This window comes from Camelus bactrianus, chromosome 3 (genome assembly GCF_048773025.1).
Source record: "Camelus bactrianus isolate YW-2024 breed Bactrian camel chromosome 3, ASM4877302v1, whole genome shotgun sequence".
Taxonomy (NCBI): domain Eukaryota; kingdom Metazoa; phylum Chordata; class Mammalia; order Artiodactyla; family Camelidae; genus Camelus; species Camelus bactrianus.
This window is the reverse complement of record NC_133541.1, coordinates 53,462,573-53,478,604: the sequence shown is the minus strand read 5'-3', so window position 1 is coordinate 53,478,604 and position 16,032 is coordinate 53,462,573. Positions and strand designations below refer to the sequence as shown.

At 38.8% G+C, this 16,032-nt stretch overlaps 1 protein-coding gene across 1 annotated transcript in view; it reads left to right on the top strand.

Moving 5' to 3' along the window:
* AP3B1 (adaptor related protein complex 3 subunit beta 1) overlaps nt 1–9,189 on the top strand; it is a 220,652-nt gene extending 211,463 nt beyond the window's left edge. Inside the window, exon 27 of the mRNA XM_074360087.1 lies at nt 8,453–9,189. Within this exon, the coding sequence (XP_074216188.1) occupies nt 8,453–8,606 (154 nt within the window). The 3' untranslated portion in view covers nt 8,607–9,189. The remainder of the gene's footprint in view (nt 1–8,452) is intronic.
* Nucleotides 9,190–16,032: the final 6,843 nt, after the last annotated feature.

Below are 16,032 nucleotides of genomic sequence, written 5' to 3'. Positions count from 1 at the left end.
AGTATTTAATTGTTAGTAATAAAATTGAAATCTCTATGAAATTTTTGAATGACTTCTCTGTTCTTCTGTGATAGTTGCTTTTTTTAAGTTTATGAAAAAAAGGACCAAAGCCATTCTTGCATTTATTAATGGTAATCAGCTTAAGGTTACTTTAAAAGACAACAAACATGAAGAGCATTTTTGAACATTAGTATTTTAAGAAATTAAAAATTTCAGTAAATTATTTTTGGCTAGCCTGTCTATGTTCTATTTAATTTTTCAGTGTCTTTTATTTCTGAGAGGACTTTTTAATAAGCTTTAGAGTATTCTCTCTGACCATTCAATGAAAAAAGTTCCCATTGTCTAGTTTTAGGATAATTTACCCCTACTAATCTTTACAATTTGAATATTTTTTACATTAAATACCAAGTTAAAAAGCCCCTAATATAAGAATTAGCTAAAAAAAAAAGGTGAATCTTCATTAATATGCAGAAGTGTGTAATAGTATAAAGTAGAAATTTTAATTGAGGATGTAATAGAAAATGGTTTCTAACACATTAGCAGAAAACGCCTCCATTAAGAAAAAGTCAATTAAAGGAGCACAAGTTTTATGGAATTCACTTCAGAAACCAGGGGCATTTCCAATAGAGTTAACCGCTTTTAAAGACCAATTGAGAAAGCATAACTACTTTTAGATTATGTGACATTTAGTTTTGATTTTCTAAATGAGCCATAGTATCACAAAGTTAACCAGTATACTATTGAAAGGCTTAACTCTATCTTCATTTCTGTGGTTGGTACTGACTGATTGAAAAAGCTGCTCTTTGAGAACAAAACCGTCTTACTGAGATCTACGGGGTTATGGTCATTGTGCCACGCTGCTGTTTTCCAGATTACAGTTACCACATGGTAGGGGGTAATACAGAAATGAGAATCAAAAAAAAAAAAAATCACCAAAAAGCGAGGCATTTATTAAATATACAGCCAAATATCTTCATATCCTCTGTTAATCATTTTTAAATATATGAGACATTGTAAGTCTTAAAACATATTATTTAATAAAACAATACTAATAAAATACATAAAGTATATACAAAGGGCAGAATGAACAACAGTAAACCAGTGTATGAATGGACTGAAAAGTGAAAAGATGAAGATTTTATGTGTTCTCAGGGAGATTAAGGAGACTAGCAGTGGGAATCCTAGGTTTATCCAGGGCTGGGAAAAATTTCTTGTGCTCCTCTTAGAAAGAAATCAAGTAAGGGTTTACGAAGGAGGTTTGTTTTCAACAACGTAAAAACTGAGGTGCATTTGCTTTAATTGTATTACTTGTCCTCTGATAAACTAATATACAGTGACCAAAACAAAGAAAGCCAAAAATCTATATCTTCAAAATCTGTACAGAAGAACCATGTGGGAGTTTGCATGAACTCAGATTCCTGGGACCCACATGCAAAAACTCAGACTCAGAGCATCTGAGACACGGCCCGCGAATCGCATTTTAACCAGCACTCCGAGTGCTTACAGGCTGCCCTGAATTGTCAAGAGTTAATGATAGCCACATGGTACATTTTAAAAAACATTTTTCTGTGTTTATGTATTTCCTTTTTACAGATTAGTCGTTAGGGATTACCAGTAGAACAAGACATTTGATTTAGTTTTTCCTTATGTCTATCTGGCATGCTCCATCCAGCAAGAGAGTATATTGTTAGTAAGAGTAGCGTATGACAGTGGTGGCGCTGAAACAGTCTGAGACCATAAGTAAAAGTTTATCTCTCAGCAGTCTCAGCATTCTGCATTTTAACCCAGTTTCTAGAATTCTGATATCATAGACAGTAGTATTGTTCCAAAGAGTTGTCATACAGCCTACTCACCTTGCCCTTTCATGAACAACAAACTGACCTTATGAGGGGAAAGGTAGTAGTTGAGTGAAAACAGAAAACCTTGTCTCTGCCATGATTCTATTTTAGTTCTTAGCTTATTCAGTAAGACTTTAGAACAGCCCTCATTATTAAGTTGTTTTCAGTACTCATATTCCTTTTTCCCCCATGTATCTTAATCTGCGGTTTGGATTTTGTTTACCCTGTCACTTTCTTAATTTGCAAATTGTGAACATATACAACTCGTAAATAATTGCAATCCTAGTAGAATAAATGTTTTACTGTTGTAGCTGAGGTCCTTAACTATCAGAAAAGTCTGGTGCTGTGAACGAAATAGTGAATCCATAGCAGCCTGGCAACCAACTTTTTAATTTAACAGCACACTTAGGGACACTTTATTGTTTCAAGGTTAAAATAATTTTTTTATTTAATTAAAGTAAATGTAAAAAAAAACTTGTTTCATTTCTAGGCCTTAAACTCACCCAGGGAATCACTGTCATATACATGTTTAGTGGTTATTAATATGGGAAATACTGGTATATACTATTGTTTCTATCCTAAATTACCTATATGGTGCAGCTCTTTCATTCAGTGTTTTCTGAAGACCTTTGTGACAGATTCTGTTGGTGCATGGATTACAGACATGAATGACACAGGTACTTCCTGGTGGAGCTTTGATATTTTCCTTTCTTCCGTTCTTAGGTTGATCAACTTTGGCATTATTGTTTTTGTTTGCTAGTTGTTTTATTTCTTTTACCCTGGTAACTGTGGAATATTTAAGTAGTGGGTAATTTTGAAGGACCGTAATGAAAAATAGTAACATTTGATGTCTTGGTGCCCTAAATGTATAAGCCCTGATACTATTGTCGACCATACTTCATGTATCTTAAGACAAAATTTTTGTTGAAAAATGTTAATATGAAGATACCACATGTTATCAGGCTTCAGTCTTTTCTACAATATGACAAATGTGGAATCACAAACAGGACTTAATATTTGTGGAACCTGCTTCGTGATCAGTTTCTTTCGAGTTGGTGGTTGTCCACTAGAGGGCAGCACTGCTTTTTTATCTGACTGCTTTGATCTCTGCAGGCTCTGTGAGCAGCATTTCATTGAAAAGCAAATGTGGACCCCAGTTAATTTTCACACAGAAAGCATATTTGGATAGTTTAGAAATAACCAAACTGCACGGTTGATTTTTGCTTTAAAACATTCTGTATTTAAGTTTTATTTAGGTTCACCGTGAGGTAATATTCTACATTGCAACAGTTTTACTAATAGGAATATATAAATATTTTCATGTATAAATGAAAGAAAGCTATTCTTGATTTTCCTTCTGGGCTGACAGTTTTATAAGGAATCAAAGAGAAGAGGGAAAGAATTTATTTGTTTTACTCTCTGGTTTTCTGTTGTTAAGCCCCATCCCACCCCACACCCACCAAAATGCTCTGAAAACCAAAAATGCTCTGAAATAACTGGAATGTTTTGTGTCTTCTTTGACAAAGTGCACTTAGATTTTCTTTTAGCTTTCGTGTATAAAAAGAGTGAATGCATCGTTGACAACATAGCATGGGGAATCATTTTTTAATACCAGTTCGAAAGATTAGAATAGAAAAAAGAATCCTAAATTATAATGGTAGCTTATTTTTTTTGTTTCAGCTTTTCTCACCAGAATGCTAAAGGGAAACACTATAATGCTGCTGGCTAGTTTTTTTTTCAAATAATAGGGGAAAAAATACATTACTTTGGATAAATTCTCTGAACTTGAATCACATGTAAATTTTTTTCTCAATATTCAGTGGTGTAATGGGCTTAACTTCAAAATGCATTTTATAGTCAACAAACTGGGATTTTTTTTTTACAAGTTAAAAATTCTCTGCCTTTTTTTATTGTTATATTAACTCAAAATTACAAGGATTTATCATTTTCAGTCCTTTGGAAAATAATACTTCAAATCACTGTGCTTTGGTATTTGATGTTAGGAGGCTTTTTGAAACCAGTATTTCTTACATATAATCATTGTGCAACTTCATTACACATTTGTCAACTTTGGACTAATTATTTTTATACAGCTAGGGCAGGGCACTGCATCTTGTGATCGTCTTTCTTACTAATAGGATTCTGTCTGCATCAGCAGGCAGTAATTGAAGGCTTCATGTACAGGGTAGGGGAAAAAAAAGTTTTAGCCTGAGTGGGCCATTGTCACAGCTTCTGGTAACCAGTAGAACAGAAAACACGAGAAAATTGAACTCAGAATAGAAAAATCAGAAACCAGGAAGACCATCCAAGAGAAGAAAAAGCATGTCTTAGAGCTGTTGCATTACGTGTAGCAAATACGATTCTGTGTAAAAAAAATTTATGTTTGTGCATACCCTGGAGACTGAAGCGACTGCTCAGATAAATATTTTTTAATTTATGTTGTTCTGTTAATATTTTGGTTATTAAAACAATTGAGTTGTAAGATTCTTTTCTGTCCAACAAAGAGCATTTATATAGTCCATAGCCAACTTCTCACAAATCTAAAAAAAGTATGGTTTAATAACATGAGGGAATAAGTCTATGATTGTTGATACTATATTTGTTCAAATTTCTTATTATTTGACTTGTTTCCATAATTTTGTCAATAGTTAAAACAGATTAACTTGTTTAGGAAGTGATGCATGCTTTCATTTAGGTTTGGCAACCAGCTTGTTTTGTCTTTTTCTTTAAATCATAGAAATTCTTATAGGCTTTAGAGATTAAATGTCAATTGCTAGAGATACTAGACAAAAAGACATTTAATGAGATGAAATACAGATACATCCAAACAGTTTTTTACCTTCTCAGTTGGTGATTACAAATAGCAAGTGCTTGGTGGTAGAACAAAAATGAAAAATTATGAAAAATACCTAGATGGTATCCTTTTAATAACAGGGAGCCATCGTACAGAGGCAATACATCTTTACCTGTCATCCACTTATTTGTTCTCATTTGTGGTGTTACTGGCGTTCGAGGTTGGTTGGTCTCCCAGTAGTCCCTCCCCGTGTTACAGCCCCATTCAAGGTTTTGTATTTTCCATTGCTGGTATCTCTTTTGAAGGAGTGGGGGTGGGGGGATGTTTTTTAGCGTTTGTTTGTTTTTTTTTTTAATCTTTAAAGGCACAAATTAAAATGTTATGACAAAGGATCAAGTCAAGATGCTCTGAATTACAGAATACTACAGATCAAGTACACTTCTCTTAAAGTTTTTGGAACAGTAATAGATTATATGCCTATTAGGTAAATAAGAAAAACCTTAATTTATCTGCTGACTTGATAAAAACGAAATATTAAGAGTACATTTTGCATATATTGAGAGAATGTTGAGTGATCTAGAATCATAATGCTTGGGTTCAAATTCCCGCTCAACCTTTCACTGGCTGTGAGTCCCTGAGCAAGTTTCTCAGCTTCTCTGGGCCTCAGTTTCCTCATGTATAAACTGACCTGACTCATGGAATCAAATGAAATAATGCAAGTGAAGTACTTAGTACCCACTGCACAAAGCACTTAGTAAGTGGTGGCTACTACCCTCATTGTGGTGGTCAAACACTTCACAGGTCTTCTGAAGAAATTGTGTCATGATGTGATCCTAGTTTGAGGCCAAGTACAAAGGTTCTAATGTCAGCCATTAAATGTAGTCTAAAGTATTTGACCCAGGCTGTCTTTATAATCAGCATTTCTTACATCCAGCAGCTAACTATTTGTTATTTACTAACTAGTACTCTTTCCATAACTATCTTTTAAATACACGTTAAAGCACAGCCTGTTTGGGAAGTAAATGATTAATAAATTGGGAGGAGTGGCGACTACTGCTTTCCATGGACCAAAACAAACCAATTGTAATCACGCTGTGTTCCAATTAAATACATCCTTTTTGAACTGTGAAATGAGAATGTCAGAACATCTGAGCTTCTCATCTTCTGCTTTAAAACACTGCCCCACCATTTGTGCCCACTAGAACATAGAGACCTAGTTCAGAGGTGCTGGCTTTCCCACCCACTAACAGATTCATTGCTAGGGTGATTTGCTTAGCATGTATCCACCTGCAGGGTAAGCAAATGCCCCTTTTCTTGTCCGCTCCTCTTATCTACAGTGTTGAGAACTTTGTGGTACTAGGATCTTAAAAACATGTACAAGATATTAATTTTAATCTCTGTAAATTAGTGACATCATACTGACATCAAAATTGACATTCGTCTCTGCTGAGTTTGCATTATTGTAACATTAACTCTAAAGTTTTAGTGGAAAAGAGAGAAAATATGCCTGGGGGGCTGTGACATTCAAACAGCAGGGCTTTTGAGTTCCTGTTTGGATACAGTCTCCTTCCCCCGGGTCCCGAGGCACAGGTGTTAAGTAAATAACTATTGTTGACGTAATTACAACCCCATCAGAAATAGGGACCTCTTTTGAAATATTTGCTGAGTGAAGATTTGATGATGACCAAATCCGAGGGGAAAGTTGCATAACCGAGTGAGACAGTAGAGCCAGCCAGTATCTATCATCTGCCGACATAGTTTAACAGAAGTACAGAAACAGGGCTCTCCCATGAAGCAGAAGAACCTCAAAAATTTGGACAAAAGAAATGCAGAAACCTGCAAGGGGTGATAAAAAAAAAAAAATAGAGGCCACGTGGGGGCTGGTGATCTTGTGTTCTCTCAAAGATGCGGCTGAGGTGCCCAGTTCCTCATCTCTTGTGTGGGCGTCCGAACAGCAGATGTGTGTGTATGTTCCAAGCTTTACAGAACCTCTTTCAAAACATTGGTATGATCTCTGTTCCTAAACTGGTTACTTATAATTGCTTCTCGCAGTAGAAAAACTGCTTTATCGGGTTCCTTACGAGTCTTCAGCGTGTTTGGAGAGAGTAGGTTTACATGTTTGGAGAGAGTACACAAATAAATGACTAGGAAGGTTTCTAACATACTTTATCTACAATCCATTAGCTAACATTTTAAAACTCAACTTAAAAGGATTGGTAATCTTTTCAGTTTAGTAAAATTAATGTATTTGTTTTGCTTTTGATGCGTGATTCTAATTATTGTTGGAAAACTGATTTTCATGATTCTGTTTGGGCCAAAAGTGGCTTGTAAGGTTCCAAAAGAGAAAAGAAAAAAAGGATCTAACATGTTATGAGATCTTGATGTCATTTAAAAAAACAAAAACTCAAAAAAGAAATTACTTTTCATTTAAAGCGAATCTGCTTCCTGCTTAAGTGGCTAATATTTTAATTAAGTTGGGAGTGAAGTTTTTCTGAGTGTCTCCTGATAAACTCCCTCTTTTATGTTGATGGTAATTAAACAGATCCCTGAGGACGCCGTGGGCTCTGTGCAAGGCCCATGCTAATTGTCAGACATGAGACCCTGACCAGTTGGTTTGCTGTTGAATAGTCTGCAGCATGCTGTCAGCGCAGCAGTCTTATTTTTCAGTATTGTGGGCTGTTGTCAGGGCTAACTGGGTGCCATTGTGGCTGAAGATGTTGCGCAAATTGAGGCAGATGGCTCAGGTTCAGACACGTGTCCTGCAGAAAGGGGAAAAGGGATTGGCCCTGCAAAGTGGGGTCACAGCAGGTCACAGACCTGCTCTACACTTGTTAGTGTTTTCAAAAGCTCATGTGCAGCAACTTTGTTTTTCTCCAGTCATCCCTGCAACTCAACCCCCCCACCCCCCCACCCCCAAAATGTGCAGAACATGCTGCATGTGGTAGATGGAGGCCTAGGAGGGTCCCGTCCTCTTCCTCCGTGTCTCTGGGGCTCAACTGTGCAGGCAGAATGAATTAGCCGGATTGACAGAAGTTTATTGTGCCTCCAACAGCTTTTCAGTCAATTGCAGTGCTTAAAGGGCTAGTTTTGCTTTTAATTCCATGTAATTAGTAGGTTCTTCATGTCTTGGAATTCAGTAATAGAGCCTTAGACCTCAAGTTTCCTCTGTTATATTCTAAAGCAAAAGGAAGATACGCTGTTCCAAACATTAAAAAAAGTACAAAAAGAAGGAGTGTGATGCTGCACGTGGTTTTCTTACGTGTCGTCAGCGTTAGAGACGGAAGCTGAATATTTTAACGTGTGAATTCAATGAAACTTGTCAAGAGTTCACTAATGCACATAAAATTATCCAATTTTTTTTCATAATCTTCAGAGATGAGGAATTAAAATTTCAAGCTCTTTGAGAAAGGTGCCTTTTCTTACTTAACATGTTTTAAAGATAAAAAAGAGTGGTTTATTTTAAATGGTCCTGTGCATGGTGAAATGTTAAATATCAAATGAATGAATGATTCCCAAATATATAGTAACAGAGAATTATTCATATGCATCTGCTGTTCACAGTAATAAGTAAAAGAGGCCTCCTTTTTCTGTTCTGTTCCAAAGATGCACTAAAATTACCTGCTTGTGGTTAGCATGATGCTGGGCAGTTTATTGATTTTTTCAGAAGAAGCTGGGCTTTGAGTTTTTGGCAGTAGGGAACCTGTAATAAATTATCGAGAAAAAAAAAGTGATTTTAAACCTATTTGAATGTATGCTGTCTCCTTTTTCTCCCTCATGATAAAAGTTCTCTCCGTTTTGTTGTTTTTTTTTTTCTCGCCAGGTTTGCAGCTAAAACTGTGCACAGTGGGTCATTGATGCTAGTCACAGTGGAACTGAAGGAAGGCTCTACAGCACAGCTTATCATAAACACTGAGAAAACTGTGATTGGTTCTGTTCTGCTGCGGGAGCTGAAGCCTGTCCTGTCCCAGGGGTAACCTGCTTACATCTGGACTTCAGAATCTGGCACACAACAAAAGTGCCTGGCATCCACTACTGGTGCCTTTCATTTATAATAATAGCCCTTCCATCTGGCAGTGGGGGAAGAATATACTCTTGACATTCTTGTCTCCTGCTTTAGAATGCTAGTGTGTATCTATCACGTATGCAATACTTTCCCCCTTTTCGCTTTGCTAACCAAAGAACATATATTTTACTGTCAGTTATCTCAACTCCTAAATCCATGTGGCATTTTCTCTGTGCTGCTACTTCTTCTGGCCTCCTCGGCTTCCTTCTCTCTTTCAACAATGATGGACATGAGTTGGATATTTAAAGTTCATTGGAAATCCTCTTCCCTCCCGCCGTAAGCAAAATTTAAACTGGAAATAGTCTAAATGGCGTCTCAGCTTGGTATATGAAAATGGGATGATAGCATACTTTTTTAGAATTAAATTCAAAAACAACGATTTGTCTGCAAAATTTTGTTTAATGAATTTCCTGCTGTTGTAATTGGTTATTGACAATTGTCGTTGTGAAATTATCTCTGAATAATAAGATGAATAAACCAGCATATGAATAACATTTGTCTTTGTATTTTTAATGAGATTGTTTGTAATCCTGAAGTTCATATGCTGAGGTTTCTTTATTCTAAAATAAATATTTTTAGTGTTATATTATGCAGAGAAACAATGGGGCTTAGTTAGTGAAAGAAAAAACACTTTCAAACCAGGTAGATTTTCTGCGTGTACTGTAGTTAATTAACTCAAAAAAAAAGGTTGATACGTTTAATAACAAAAACAAAAATCTTCATGTCTCTTTATGTATGATTTTGATCTGTTAGAAGAGATCTGATTACAAGACCTATTACAACTACTGGAGAAATTCTTCGAACCTCATTGTTCCTTTACAGATCTTGATGCCCAACTTTGATGGACTGACATGCCTTTCTTTGGAAACTAACCTAGTATAAACTAAATGATAGAAATCTTAAAAACTAGTTAACATGATCTACCTTTTAGCACTTTTCCCTACATTTTATTTGCTAACTTAGGCAAGTGACTGTTTTCATTAAGATTGTTCTATAATCAGAAAACTTTCTTCCTAATACTTTTAAAACCAGCTGCAGTTGTATTTCCCTTTCTGATACAAGGTAGTAACAGGCTTGAAGACAGTTCCCTTTGTGTAGAACCACATCATGATTTTTTTAAGTAAAAAGAAAGAGAAGGTCCATTGACTGAAACATTGTAGAACATATATCAAGGGTAAAGAAGAACAGAATGAAGCATTCTTGGAACACACAGGTTGTGAAAAAAATTATTTAAATTTTTAAGGTTGTGAGCCAGAGACAGCAAACAAAATTGTTAAATTTTCCTTCTCCTGAGAAACAGCAGTTAATCTGGGTGAAGTATTTCTGTGGCAGTCATGTTCTGCCTCCCTCTGGAGACGTGTGCACTGCGATAGTCCTGACTTTAGGAAGCATCTCTGTGGTGGCAGCCCTTTGGCATTTCCACTATTAACCCTATTTCTTAGGGCTTTATAACTTTGCATTTTTAAGTCAACAACTTTTTGAAACATTATAAAGAATTTGACAGCCTAAATAGCTGTTTTCTGAAAAACATTTGTACTTACTGTCATCAACGCAGAGGGGAAAATGCATGTTGTGACAGATTTTTATTTTCCTTAAATTAGGGCACTCCTCCTTGAAGGGTCACACATCTGTCTGTTTTTTAACACTGAGGAAATTTCAATAGGATTTTGCTTTTGAATAAAATAATATTTTTGACTGCTAACTTTTAGATTTTTATATTTGCATTAAATTAGTAATATATTGTAGTATGCTCACAGTTGAAACCTTTTGAACATCAGTAGGTTGTTATCATTAAAATATTTTTTCATGCAAGTGAAATTAGAAAAATGACAACAGCCCCAAGTTTAAGGTTTGGGGTTTCTGTTGTTTTTTTTTTTTTACTTTTCTTTGGTGCAGTGATTCAGAGTTCCTTGCCTCACATTTCCTTTTACTTTATCATAATCCACGATTATCTTCAAAGTGTTCCACTGAGTCGAGTTAGTCAATGTTGAATTTTTAATTCCAGCTATATTTTTTCATTTTAATGTCCACTTAATGGGACATTTTATGTACACCAATCTTGAAGTATGGCTCTCACAGTATATTTCAGGCTGAGCCTCATTTTGGTATCACAATACATGTGCTTTATTTATTATTAAAAAAAGAAGGATGTTTTTATTCTGAAGTGACTAAGCAATGAACTTACCAAGTTAAAATACTGGAGACTTTCCCTTCCTAATAACTCTGCAGACATTTGACTAACTTTATAGTAGCTTAGGAAAAGGTTGACTTTGTAACCTTGTGTTTCTGTTGTTAAGAATTTAAATGTTAATGTTAGAGAAGACAGGAATCCAGAACAACAAATAGCATAAAGGGAGGTTAAAAAAAAACAAAGTTGGACCAGCTAAAGGAAAATCTAAGATCTTTTACCTTCTTTGTTCCCTTTCTGTTATCATTCTGACCTTATAGGAACTTTGTTTAAAGAGGAAGAACTCCTCCTTCACATAATGGGGCGGGGGGGGGGGTGGTTATAACACAAAATTGGCAGAGCCTTACTATTTCCTTAGTATTTGAAGAGTATGTCCACTGTGGAATATGAGGAATGGCAGTAACCCTTGTCAGGGTAGGGGACGATAGAAGTTGTGCTTTGTCCCCCAGGAAACCTACAGACCAGTTGAAGAAGTGGCAGTGTGGACTTGACTAAGTTAGTGAGCCCTGGCTTGCAAACAAATTTCGCTTACGTACTGATACAGGCCCGCCTCCTCCCCCAGCCCCACTTGCTCTGGGGGTCAGGTCAGCCCCAGGGACCGGCCCAGCCGTCCCTTCACCGCCTCCTCCTGCCCTCTCCTCTTCCAGGTGACCGGAGCAGGCAGGCCAGCCTCTGGGTGCGCAGTTCTTTTGTTCCTCCATCAACTGGAGGTCAGTTCATTTAAAGACAATTACTTTCTGACCGTGCACTTGCTTATTTTTTTTTTAATCTTTCTCTTCCCCTCCTGCCTTCCAACTTGTCCAGTTACCCAGGAAGAGTTCTCTTTCACTCTCTTCTGGAGATTTTAGAGGAACAACAACAACAAAAATCAAGTTTACGATGGTGTTATAGACTTAGATGAATGGAAATTGTGTTTAACAGAAACATGCCCTTGCATAGACCAGAAGATTCTTTTCTGAATCTTCACAGACTCCATCTCCTTTCTTTATGGGACTTCCCAACAAATAGCATTCAGTACAATTAAGTGAATGCTTACTCTCTTCCTGTTTTGATAACATTCCTCTTTTTTTTTTTTTTAACCACTTTTTCCCATCGACTGTTAAGAGTAAGTAGCATTTTAAGACCTGACCTGGTAAGTTAACCACCATGTATAACTGGTTTTTGTAAATAATGTGGAAGATGTTTAGAATTTGAAACGTGTCAGACTCCACATGATCACTTGACCAACAAACTTGGAAGATTGGAACACAGCTGTTCGAAAGCCGAAATGGTTTCTGAGAAACACTGTGAATCAATTGCATGATTAATTGTCAGATCACACCAGGAAGAGATGCTGGGTTTAGGGGAACAAGTGCTCCCTGGGCTGGAGGGACCTGAGAAGGTTTGACTGAGGCAGTGAAGCTAGTGTAAAAGTGAGGTGACATTTAAAAGAGAAGAGTGTTTCTGGGAGTGAGAGAAGGGAGAATATATTATTCTCAACTGGGGCTGTGTCTTAGAATGTTTTTTAAATACCTTTATACAGAAAGCAGCATTGCCCACACCCCAGAAGGTGGTGTGTGCCCTTCCTCTCCTTGCTCTCATTGCTTGTCTTTCTTCTCTCCCACAGTCTCTCTCTCTCCTGAAACAGCCCCCAAGCCTCCACCTCATCAGCCTGCAGAAGTTAGAGAAGAAACACGAAGGGCGGAGGTGTTCCAGGTGGGGCTGTGCTGCGCTTGTAAACAGAGCAGAGGCAGAAAGAAAGGTAGGGAACGTTGGACTAGACAGAGGCCAGGAGAAGCAGGCTTTGCTGGTTTGACTCTCCTGCTTGTAGCCTAGGTATTCCCTTGGGGACCCCTTCCTGTGCCACTGCAGGTTCTAAAGTGAGCCTTTTCGGACTTAGATTCAAAGTCACTAAAGACTATTACATTCCACTGGTGTCTGTTTCCTGGTTACGTGATTGTGAGTTGAAGTGATACTAAAATTTCTAATCTCCCCTCAGGTTTGTCTTTCTCTGGAGCCAGTTTTACGTGCATAGTCATTCGTACACGTCATTCCTAGCTGGGTCATTTAAAATGCCAACTGAAGACCACAAACCCTCAAACTCGAATGGGGACTCATTTCAATGGACTCAGACCGGCCTTTAATGACATTGTGAGACACTGGTTTCTCATCTACAACCTAGACAGCCAGAGAGACCAAAGATCAGGCTACAATGGAGAAGAAGCTTTATTCTGAGACCTGAGATGTTTGGGAAACCTAACCAGTAGGTAATTCTGCCCGTGGGCTCATTCACATAGCCCTTGAAGACTGCAGACTCTACATAGATCCTTAGAATGGGGAAGCCTCGCCTTGCCCACCCATCTCTTAGCTGGGAGCAGAGGGAAGGCGTGCCAAGGGGAAAGTATCAGAATATGGGAGGAGAGAAGGAAGGGAGGTGAGCAGTACCCCAACCAAGATTCTGATCCCCCCCCCCCCCAGAAGGGCATCTTCTTCTCAAACCATGTAAAAACCAACTTTGTTTAAAGCAGTGTGATGTGAATGAGGACTCTTGCTTCAAGGAGGGTCCATTGTCTCTATGGGTAGCGGTGAGGAGTGGTTAAGACCATGGCCTAGAAAAAGGAAAAGGTTAAATTCTGCCTTTGCAAAGTGGTTAAGAGAGGCTGTCTGAAGGTGGGCCCCTCAGCCTGCATTTAAACCCCTCTCTTCTAATGAGATCACCGTTACATGCTTGTGTCCTGTTCTAGTAAACTCACGAGTGACAACGTAGGGTAAGGGGTGAGCTGAGGCATCTGCCAAGGGAAGGCTAGTGCAGAAGTTTGGGGGAAAGACACCCAGTGTCCTCCCAACCGAAGGCTTGCTTTTTGAACCTGAAAAAAATGAAGCCACCGTGAGAGGGCCTCTTCCTGGCGTCACATCAAAGTCACAATCACCAAGGGCACTCTCGCCTCCGTTTTGCTCGGGCCTCGTCAAAACCGCAGGGCCTAAATAAAACTATTTTGTAAACAAAGTGAGGGACAGCTCCGTTTTCTAATTGAAAGGAATTATGATTTTCTGTGCTGTGGTGTAATTACCTAAAAAAAATGTTATTTGATGATTAAGATTCTGGAGCGAATTGTGTTCTTTGGGCTCTCGTACCGTTCCGCCATCAGGGACTTTGTTTCAGCGGTGTGCAGCTGCTGGAGTTGATTTACAGTGCCGCGGCTGTGGCTGGTCATAAATAAATCCTCTTATATAGTTGTTATGAACACCTGTTAGATCATCTGTCAGCGAAGCGCTGTTCACATTTATCATGGCGCGGTAGTGGTTTTACCTCAATCCATTTCCAACTGACTCAGCCTCCATTGCTGGGTTACTATTACCACACCATAATCGCTCGTCCCCACTCCATGTTACAACTTGCAGATAAAAGATTTCACTACTTGGCCAAATTTCATAAATAAAGGAGCAGTTCAGTGCAGTAAAAGTTTATTTTTGTCATCATTTGTCACCCCATTATTCTATAAATCAAACGGAATGGCGCTCTCGCCAGCTCAGGCGTTGCTGTCAGCCTTAGGCATGGAAATGGTCCGTTTCTTCCTTTTAGATGAGATGACATGTCTTTCAGACTTAACTGTCTTATGGCTTTGTTTCACCCACTTTATTTTATTACCCCTCCGGAAAAATCCTTGGGGAACAGGAAGACTTAAGGAGTGAAATGGAAACAGAAAACACAGCCCAGCACACTGCTCAGCCCAGGGATGCGTTCCCCCGTCCAGTCGCTGGCCACCTGACCACCACCCCTGCTCACACCCTGAGTCCTTGGCTGAGGACGCTTTTCACAAACTTCTGAGGGAATTATAGTTTCTGTTTTGGAGAGGCTATTCCAGTATGGAGTTACAGATATTGGAATACCTGACATATGTCTCCGGAGACCCCCCTCGATTTGACAGGCTTTATGCAAAGAAAAGATGAACTGGTTTCTTTTCTAAGATGCATTTTAATGGCTCTGAGGCTCTGAAAGAGAATGGTCACCCCCAGAGAGGGTCTCGCCCCTGAAGGCTTGTCAGCTGGGGAGCCCTGGAGGAAGAGTCGAGATTTATTAGCAAGTTGTGAACTCTGTCTCCGTCATGCGTCTGAGGAAGGCAATGTCCCTTGGTTAAAAGGAAGAGGACAGAAAAAGCTGAAGGGATGGGGTAATACAAAAGGCTTTATAGTTGGTATTATACTTCCGAGTTGGTTCTAATTCAAGTTACCTTCTTCCTAGTCATTATGTAGCTCATAAATTCAATAAAGTGTTTTACTGTTACTATAAAAATGACAGGAGGGGGGTTTTATGTTATAAGTTTCGTTAGTTGCTCTTCCTGTTTTATGTTGAAGTTCTCAGGCCATTGTGTCATTAAACTCCTTGGAGTCTGAAGGGCTCAGGCCCCTCCGTTTCTTGCCTTGTGCACACTTGGCCATGTCGGCTCAGGAAGGGCTGGGCCACCAGGCTCTTCCAGCCAACTGCCTGTGGTACCAAGCGGGCAGGGCTGTTTGTATGTGTTACACGATACACGAGAAGCAGCTTCAATCCTCCAAGATGTGCAGTGAGGAGGTCTGGGGTGGAGGGACAGCTTTGGGCAGACTGCTTGAGGGGTTCTAGGAATTCTGAAAGAAGGGTCCTTTTTATCCGGAGGAGGAGGATTTCCCGGATGGGGTGTCTGTAGCTCCAGGCTCTGTGGACACAGGAACTGTTCTCTGCGTCTTGATGGGTCTTGGCACCAGACTCTTTGCTAACTTGTTAACCTTCACATAGCTCTGAGTCCTTGATAAAGTTCCCAGCAAATCTAGAGTTGAAATCTTACAGAGGTATTTTGGAAAGGAAACACCACTCTCTTTTGGCTGTTGTCTTTGATTCCGGAAGAAGCAAAGGGCATTTCTGCTCTAGGGAACTTTGGTTTCTCCAGATGTTTGCTTTGAGCAGAATATCCACATGGAAACAGCAACTACTAATTCTCCGGCCAGAGTGCATCAGGGCCTTAATCTAAAGCCTCCCATCCATCCAGCTGTCTGGCACTTGCTATTATAGGGCACCAACAGAGAAATGAGGCTGTGGCTTTATCACTGCACCCTGGGTGACAACTTGATTTTCTGCTTTCACCGCAGGCAGCAGCAGCCCAACATGATGGGGCTGTTAATTTGTGCATTTCAT